Source organism: Oncorhynchus kisutch, linkage group LG30 (genome assembly GCF_002021735.2).
Source record: "Oncorhynchus kisutch isolate 150728-3 linkage group LG30, Okis_V2, whole genome shotgun sequence".
NCBI lineage: Eukaryota > Metazoa > Chordata > Actinopteri > Salmoniformes > Salmonidae > Oncorhynchus > Oncorhynchus kisutch.
Window position 1 is genome coordinate 33637133 of NC_034203.2, and position 8803 is coordinate 33645935.

General features: G+C 52.6%; 2 protein-coding genes across 2 annotated transcripts in view; both read right to left on the reverse strand.

The window, feature by feature from the left end:
• Positions 1-609, reverse strand: part of LOC109874748 (eotaxin) — a 1467-nt gene extending 858 nt beyond the window's left edge. Inside the window, exons 1-3 of the mRNA XM_020466763.2 lie at positions 453-609; positions 210-324; positions 1-6 (exon numbers count right to left, since the gene is read on the reverse strand). The exon at positions 1-6 is cut by the window's left edge and continues 858 nt beyond it. Of these exons, the coding sequence (XP_020322352.2) occupies positions 1-6; positions 210-324; positions 453-519 (188 nt within the window). The 5' untranslated portion in view covers positions 520-609. The remainder of the gene's footprint in view (positions 7-209; positions 325-452) is intronic.
• Positions 610-4981: 4372 nt separating this feature from the next.
• Positions 4982-7794, reverse strand: LOC116358597 (proline-rich protein 36-like). Its single transcript, XM_031810110.1, has 3 exons — positions 6794-7794; positions 5244-6678; positions 4982-4996 (listed from the first exon to the last, which is right to left on the reverse strand). The coding sequence occupies exons 1-3, from the start codon at positions 7792-7794 to the stop codon at positions 4982-4984; spliced, it is 2451 nt and encodes an 816-aa protein (XP_031665970.1).
• Between the last annotated feature and the right edge of the window lie 1009 nt (positions 7795-8803).

An 8803-nucleotide genomic window follows, 5' to 3' on the forward strand; every position in this document is an offset into this window, starting at 1 on the left:
TGTAACCTGGAATAGATCAAGATGTCAATCTTTTCCACTTCGGGGAGGTCATTTTTATTTACTTTGTCATTTCCTGGTGAAGACATTGGTAGTGGAGTAAAACCAGTGGGTATGTATATTGTAGGATACCCACAATAGCATCGTTGGACGCATCCTAATCTTTACGGTGTAGTATGACAGTGTAGGAAATATTATTGTAGTGTACTGACACTATAGCGTCGATGGGACACAGCACTGTAGTTTGTACGTTGTAGTCCACTACGTTATTAGGGTGGACTCTTGTCTGTGACAGCTGAAGACAACAGCTCTTGATGGGTCCAACATCTATACAGGGGACAGAAAAAGAATAATCTATTATGGTTACACATTACTAGTTTACACACAGGTACATAATACATACGTACACACAGACGCACACACTTTCACTCATAGAACTATAGGTAAGTACTCACTTGCATAGACCCCGGCCATCCATGAGGCTACACAGATCCAAGTGCAGAACCCCAGACTCAACTTCATCTTCAGCTGATGAAAGTGATCAGATTTGAACGTTTTTAGGTTTAGAAGTCTTATTGTGCTGTTTTGACTGATAGGCTATCTCCTAGCCCTGCCTTTATAGGTAGAGGAAGTCCCACCCACACCTTTAGGCTCTTTCCTCTTCCTCCTCTTCTTCCTCCACACCCCTCTCACGCCCACCCTTTGGCTTGTCACCCACTCTGTGGCTAATAGAGTCACTCTGTCATGGCTTAGAGTGGAAAATATGAGAGTTCACTATGAACGGAAGATCATCACAAAAAGACCCCTCACCACAAGCGCATCAACACACACACACACACACACACACACACACACACACACACACACACACACACACACACACACACACACACACACACACACACACACACACACACACACACACACACACACACACACACGCATCACTCACCACACCTCTCATGCTAAGCCACAAGTCTCTCTTTAAAGAGATGGAAGAGACATTAGTCAACTGATAGTTAGGCGGTCAAACTGTTGAATGATTGTTTACAAATTTCGAATTTCCTCAAACGTAAGATTCTTTATACAAAAAGCATTACAATAATATTGATGTCTTGATTTTGTCCGAAGTAACGATAAGCAAAATCATGTAAATGTATAAAGCAGCTTTCTTTAACTTCAATGTCAACTTGTTTGGCATCAAATTGTTTTAATCTGTATAGATTTTTTTATTTTTTTATTTTTTATTTTCACCTTTATTTAACCAGGTAGGCTAGTTGAGAACACCTTTATTTAACCAGGTAGGCTAGTTGAGAACACCTTTATTTAACCAGGTAGGCTAGTTGAGAACACCTTTATTTAACCAGGTAGGCTAGTTGAGAACACCTTTATTTAACCAGGTAGGCTAGTTGAGAACACCTTTATTTAACCAGGTAGGCTAGTTGAGAACACCTTTATTTAACCAGGTGGCTAGTTGAGAACACCTTTATTTAACCAGGTAGGCTAGTTGAGAACACCTTTATTTAACCAGGTAGGCTAGTTGAGAACAAGTTCTCATTTGCAACTGCGACCTGGCCAAGATAAAGCATAGCAGTGTGAGCAGACAACAAAGAGTTACACATGGAGTAAACAATTAACAAGTCAATAACACAGTAGAAAACAAAGGGGGAGTCTATATACAATGTGTGCAAAAGGCATGAGGAGGTAGGCAAATAATTACAGTTTTGCAGATTAACACTGGAGTGATGAATGATCAGATGGTCATGTACAGGTAGAGATATTGGTGTGCAAAAGAGCAGAAAAGTAAATAAATAAAAACAGTATGGGGATGAGGTAGGTGAGAAAGGGTGGGCTATTTACCAATAGACTATGTACAGCTGCAGCGATCGGTTAGCCGCTCAGATAGCTGATGTTTGAAGTTGGTGAGGGAGATAAAAGTCTCCAACTTCAGCGATTTTTGCAATTCGTTCCAGTCACAGGCAGCAGAGTACTGGAACGAAAGGCGGCCAAATGAGGTGTTGGCTTTAGGGATGATCAGTGAGATGATGTATTTAGAATGTTTTCAGTGTATTTTGAACACTTTTCAGACAATGCCATTAATTCTGACAACCCAGATAATATTACATGCTGCACAAGAGGAATATGTGATATGCTGGTGTATAACGTGCAGTGGTAGTGTGTGGATTTCTTGCAACACCCCCTGAAGTGGAGAAAAAGAGTGAGGTTTTCAGTGGTTCTGCAGGTAGGCAGGTAGGCGGCAGAAAGGACGGTGGGCAGGCAAGAGAGTGGGCAGGCAGGCAGGCAGGCAAGAGAGTGGGCAGGCAAGAGAGTGGGCAGGCAGGCAGGAGGGTGGGCAGGCAGGAGTTTGGGCAGGCAGGCAGGAGGGTGGGCAGGCAGGAGGTTGGGCAGGCAGGAGGTTGGGCAGGCAGGCAGGAGGGTGGGCAGGCAGGAGGTTGGGCACAGATTTTATACATCATTTTTTCTCAACAAAGCTGATCATTTAGTCCACCCTAGGGGCCCAAAAGTAGTGCACTTCATGCATAGGGTGCCATTTCAAACACAACCATTGTTTTTCTCAACATCATCTATTGCTTTACCCAGCCAGGGAGGGAGAGAGAGGTAGGGAGAGAGAGAGAGCGATAGGGATAGAGAGCGAGAGAGAGAGGGACAGGGAGAGAGATAGGGAGAGAGAGAGGGACGGATAGAGAGATAGGGAGAGAGAGAGAGAGAGAGAGAGAGAGAGAGAGAGAGAGAGACATCAGCGCCACAGGTAATGGGATCTGTATAGTTACAATAGCTGCACTCTGTCCGTCCTTGTCCCATACAATGCAGTTAATGTTAATGTCATTATATCCTTAGCTCAGACCAGTTAAATTGCAATTGAGTCTAGTTGTGTGGCATGGGGTTTCTCTGTGACAGACAGCGAATGTGTTTTACTCTGGCCAAGAGGGCATGGCAGCAGTACTTGTTGAGATTGGACTCTTAAATGGAGGCCACATTTCCACTTTAATACAACACTAGAGGGACAGGGATAGAGAAGGAGAGAGAGAGAGAGAGAGAGAGAGAGAGCGAGAGAGAGAGAGAGAGAGAGACAAAAAGGGCAGAGACCCAAATATTCACACTTTTACACAGCAGTATAACCACTCAGGAAAGAAGTACTTAGTGCCAGTCTGACTATCTGTCTGAGGATGACAGTGAATGAGGGGTGGAAGCAGAAGGAGAGGGATGAAGAAGGGTAGAGAGATAGAGGGCAATAATGAGAGGTGTAGTAAGGAGGGAGGAAAATAACTGGAGAAAAGAGATGATCATCACATTTGTAGGCTCAACCAGACCTCTAATGCTTGTCTGATATGAGGAGTAAACACGTGAATCTTATCCCTTGTGGGATACGGCTAAACACATCCCAGTTATTACTTTCCTTTTTTCCCCTTTAGTAGCATCAACTCTCCAGCGACACAAACGCCTAAATCACAAGCACCCATTATTTAGATCAGGACTTGGCACCTGCTGTTTTACAATCTTTGTGGGAACAAAACCTTAACTACTAACATCTAACCCTAATTCTAACCCTAACCCTAATTCTAACCTTACTCTAAACCTAACCCCTAAGCCTAAAATAGCCCTTTTCCTTGTGGTGGCTGGTGAAATATCCCCACTTGTCCAAATGTTCCTTGTTTTACTATCCTTGTGAGGACTTCTGGTATAGCCAAAACCACACACACACAAAAACATACACCTTGAGAGTCATTATCAACTCTCCATCACACACACAAACACATACACCTTGAGAGTCATGATCAACTCTCCATCACACACAAACACATACACCCTGAGAGTCATTATCAACTCTCCATCACACACACAAACACATACACCTTGAGAGTCATGATCAACTCTCCATCACACACAAACACATACACCCTGAGAGTCATTATCAAATCCCCATCACACACAAACACACACATCTTGAGAGTTATTATCAACTCTCCATCACACACAAACACACACACCTTGAGAGTCATTATCAACTCTCCATCACACACAAACACATACAGCTTGAGAGTCATTATCAACTCTCCATCACACACACACAAACACATACACCTTGAGAGTCATTATCAACTCTCCATCACACACAAACACATACACCTTGAGAGTCATTATCAACTCTCCATTACACACAAACACATACAGCTTGAGAGTCATGATCAACTCTCCATTACACACACAAACACATACAACTTGAGAGTCATTATCAACTCTCCATTACACACAAACACATACAGCTTGAGAGTCATTATCAACTCTCCATTACACACACAAACACATACAGCTTGAGAGTCATTATCAACTCTCCATCACACACACAAACACATACAGCTTGAGAGTATTATCAACTCTCCATCACACACACAAACACATACACCCTGAGAGTCATTATCAACTCTCCATCACACACACAAACACATACACCTTGAGAGTCATTATCAACTCTCCATTACACACACAAACACATACAGCTTGAGAGTCATTATCAACTCTCCATCACACACAAACACATACAGCTTGAGAGTCATTATCAACTCTCCATCACACACAAACACATACACCTTGAGAGTCATTATCAACTCTCCATCACACACAAACACATACACCTTGATAGTCATTATCAACTCTCCATTACACACACAAACACCTACACCTTGATAGTCATTATCAACTCTCTATTAAAGCACCCTGCTTATCTCTGCGGGAGTTAGAATGCCTTGCTAGATTATTAATTTATTGGTTATTAATTCATTTGATTACTCATGTATTGGTAATTCATTAATTTGTTATTAATTTATTGGTTATTCCCTGGTTCTTTTTGGCGGTGTGGTTGTTGGATTGCTGACAGCGTGGCAGATAGAAATTAGATTGGTGATAAGAAGGTGATTGGAATGAGTGTTGCAGGAAATTACAATCAATATTGCCTCTTATATCCTCAACCGCCATCGATCTGGGAGCGGGGATGAGAGACGCATCTTAAACAGACAGCAAAACAAACATGGCAGAGATAGAACAATGCACAAACACACATGTATGTATTTATGCACACACTGACACACACATACGCACAAATTAAGAGATGTATTAAATAGGCTTATTGTTTTATAACCCTGGAGAAAGTCAGATGAGCATGAGAACGAGATAAATCTCCTGCGTACAACACACAAATGCACAGACAGACATGAGGGTGGGCAAACAGGTGAGCAGGCAGGAGGGCGGGCAGACAGTAGGGTGGGCGGGCAGGAGGGTGGGCAGACAGTAGGGTGGGCGGGCAGGAGGGCGGGCAGACAGTAGGGTGGGCGGGCAGGAGGGTGGGCAGACAGTAGGGTGGGCGGGCAGGAGGGTGGGCAGACAGTAGGGTGGGCGGGCAGGAGGGTGGGCAGACAGTAGGGTGGGCGGGCAGGAGGGCGGGCAGACAGTAGGGTGGGCGGGCAGGAGGGTGGGCAGACAGTAGGGTAAGCGGCAGAAAGGACGGTGGGCAGGCAGGAGGGCGGGCAGACAGGAGGTTGGGCAGGCAGGAGGGTGAGCAGGCAGGCAGGAGGGTGGGCAGGCAGGAGGTTGGGCAGGCAGGCAGGAGGGTGGGCAGGTAGGAGGGTAAGCGGCAGAAAGGACGGTGGGCAGGCAGGAGAGTGGGCAGGCAGGCAGTCAGGAGGGTGGGCAGGCAGGAGGTTGGGCAGGCAGGAGGGTGAGCAGGCAGGCAGGAGGGTGGGCAGGCAGGAGGTTGGGCAGGCAGGTGGGTGGGCAGGCAGGAGGTTGGGCAGGCAGGCAGGAGGGTGGGCAGGCAGGAGGTTGGGCAGGCAGGAGGTTGGGCAGGCAGGCAGGAGGGTGGGCAGGCAGGAGGTTGGGCAGGCAGGCAGGAGGGTGGGCAGGTAGGAGGGTAGGCGGCAGAAAGGACGGTGGGCAGGCAGGCATGCAGGAGGGTAGGCAGGCAGGAGGTTGGGCAGACAGGCAGGAGTGTGGGCAGGCAGGAGGTTGGGCAGGCAGGCAGGAGGGTGGGCAGGTAGGAGGGTAGGCGGCAGAAAGGACGGTGGGCAGGCAAGAGAGTGGGCAGGCAGGCAGGCAGGCAAGAGAGTGGGCAGGCAAGAGAGTGGGCAGGCAGGCAGGAGGGTGGGCAGGCAGGAGGTTGGGCAGGCAGGCAGGAGGGTGGGCAGGCAGGAGGTTGGGCAGGCAGGAGGTTGGGCAGGCAGGCAGGAGGGTGGGCAGGCAGGAGGTTGGGCAGGCAGGCAGGAGGGTGGGCAGGTAGGAGGGTAGGCGGCAGAAAGGACGGTGGGCAGGCAGGCATGCAGGAGGGTAGGCAGGCAGGAGGTTGGGCAGACAGGCAGGAGTGTGGGCAGGCAGGAGGTTGGGCAGGCAGGCAGGCAGGAGGGTGGGCAGGTAGGAGGGTAGGCGGCAGAAAGGACGGTGGGCAGGCAAGAGAGTGGGCAGGCAGGCAGGCAGGCAAGAGAGTGGGCAGGCAAGAGAGTGGGCAGGCAGGCAGGCAAGAGAGTGGGCAGGCAGGCAAGAGAGTGGGCAGACAGGCTGGAGGGTGGGCAGGTAGGAGGGTAGGCGGCAGAGTTAGCAGGCCGGAGGGTGGGGAGGCAGGAGGTTGGGCAGATAGGAGGGCGGGCAGATAGGAGGGTGGGGAGACAAACCCTGGAGAAAGTCAGATGAGCATGAGAACGAGATAAATCTCCTGCGTACAACACACAAATGCACAGACAGACATGAGGGTGGGCAAACAGGTGAGCAGGCAGGAGGGCGGGCAGACAGTAGGGTGGGCGGGCAGGAGGGTGGGCAGACAGTAGGGTGGGCGGGCAGGAGGGCGGGCAGACAGTAGGGTGGGCGGGCAGGAGGGTGGGCAGACAGTAGGGTGGGCGGGCAGGAGGGTGGGCAGACAGTAGGGTGGGCGGGCAGGAGGGTGGGCAGACAGTAGGGTGGGCGGGCAGGAGGGCGGGCAGACAGTAGGGTGGGCGGGCAGGAGGGTGGGCAGACAGTAGGGTAAGCGGCAGAAAGGACGGTGGGCAGGCAGGAGGGCGGGCAGACAGGAGGTTGGGCAGGCAGGAGGGTGAGCAGGCAGGCAGGAGGGTGGGCAGGCAGGAGGTTGGGCAGGCAGGCAGGAGGGTGGGCAGGTAGGAGGGTAAGCGGCAGAAAGGACGGTGGGCAGGCAGGAGAGTGGCCAGGCAGGCAGTCAGGAGGGTGGGCAGGCAGGAGGTTGGGCAGGCAGGAGGGTGAGCAGGCAGGCAGGAGGGTGGGCAGGCAGGAGGTTGGGCAGGCAGGTGGGTGGGCAGGCAGGAGGTTGGGCAGGCAGGCAGGAGGGTGGGCAGGCAGGAGGTTGGGCAGGCAGGAGGTTGGGCAGGCAGGCAGGAGGGTGGGCAGGCAGGAGGTTGGGCAGGCAGGCAGGAGGGTGGGCAGGTAGGAGGGTAGGCGGCAGAAAGGACGGTGGGCAGGCAGGCATGCAGGAGGGTAGGCAGGCAGGAGGTTGGGCAGACAGGCAGGAGTGTGGGCAGGCAGGAGGTTGGGCAGGCAGGCAGGAGGGTGGGCAGGTAGGAGGGTAGGCGGCAGAAAGGACGGTGGGCAGGCAAGAGAGTGGGCAGGCAGGCAGGCAAGAGAGTGGGCAGGCAAGAGAGTGGGCAGGCAGGCAGGAGGGTGGGCAGGCAGGAGGTTGGGCAGGCAGGCAGGAGGGTGGGCAGGCAGGAGGTTGGGCAGGCAGGCAGGAGGGTGGGCAGGTAGGAGGGTAGGCGGCAGAAAGGACGGTGGGCAGGCAGGCATGCAGGAGGGTAGGCAGGCAGGAGGTTGGGCAGACAGGCAGGAGTGTGGGCAGGCAGGAGGTTGGGCAGGCAGGCAGGAGGGTGGGCAGGTAGGAGGGTAGGCGGCAGAAAGGACGGTGGGCAGGCAAGAGAGTGGGCAGGCAGGCAGGCAGGCAAGAGAGTGGGCAGGCAAGAGAGTGGGCAGGCAGGCAGGCAAGAGAGTGGGCAGGCAGGCAAGAGAGTGGGCAGACAGGCAGGAGGGTGGGCAGGTAGGAGGGTAGGCGGCAGAGTTAGCAGGCCGGAGGGTGGGGAGGCAGGAGGTTGGGCAGATAGGAGGGCGGGCAGATAGGAGGGTGGGGAGACAGACCGGCAGGGAGACAGGAGGGCGGCAGGCAGGAGGGTGGGCAGACAGGAGGGTTGGGAGACAGGAGACAGGGGGGTTGGCAGGCAGGAGGATGGGCAGACAGACGGGCGGGGAGACAGGAAGGCTGGCAGGCAGGATGGCGGGGAGACAGGAGAGTGGGCAGGCAGGAGGGCGGGGAGACAGGAGACAGGAGGGTGAGTAGGCAGGAGGACGGACAGGCAGGAGTGCGGGAAGACAGGAGGGTGGGGAGACAGGAGACAGGAAGGTGAGTAGGCAGGAGGACAGGCAGGCAGGCAGGAGGGCGGGCAGACAGGAGGGTGGGGAGACAGACAGGCAGGGAGACAGCAAGGCTGGCAGGCAGGATGGTGGGGAGACAGGAGGGCGGGGAGACAGGAAGGCGGGCAGGCAGGAGAGGGGGAGTGAGAGGGGGAACGGGAGAGGGAGGGGGAGTGAGAGGGGGAGTGAGAGGGGGAGGGGAGAGGGAGGGGGAGAATGGGAGAGAGAGGGGGAGTGAGAGGGGGAGGGGGAGTGAGAGGGGGAGAGGGAGGGGGAGAAGGGGAGTGAGAGGGGGGAGAGGGAGGTTGAGAAAGCTAGAGAAAGCAGGAGAGAGATGGAGTAGGTTCTTTAGAAATGAAATCTCCTAGACTAACTTTAGAGTCATATTTTG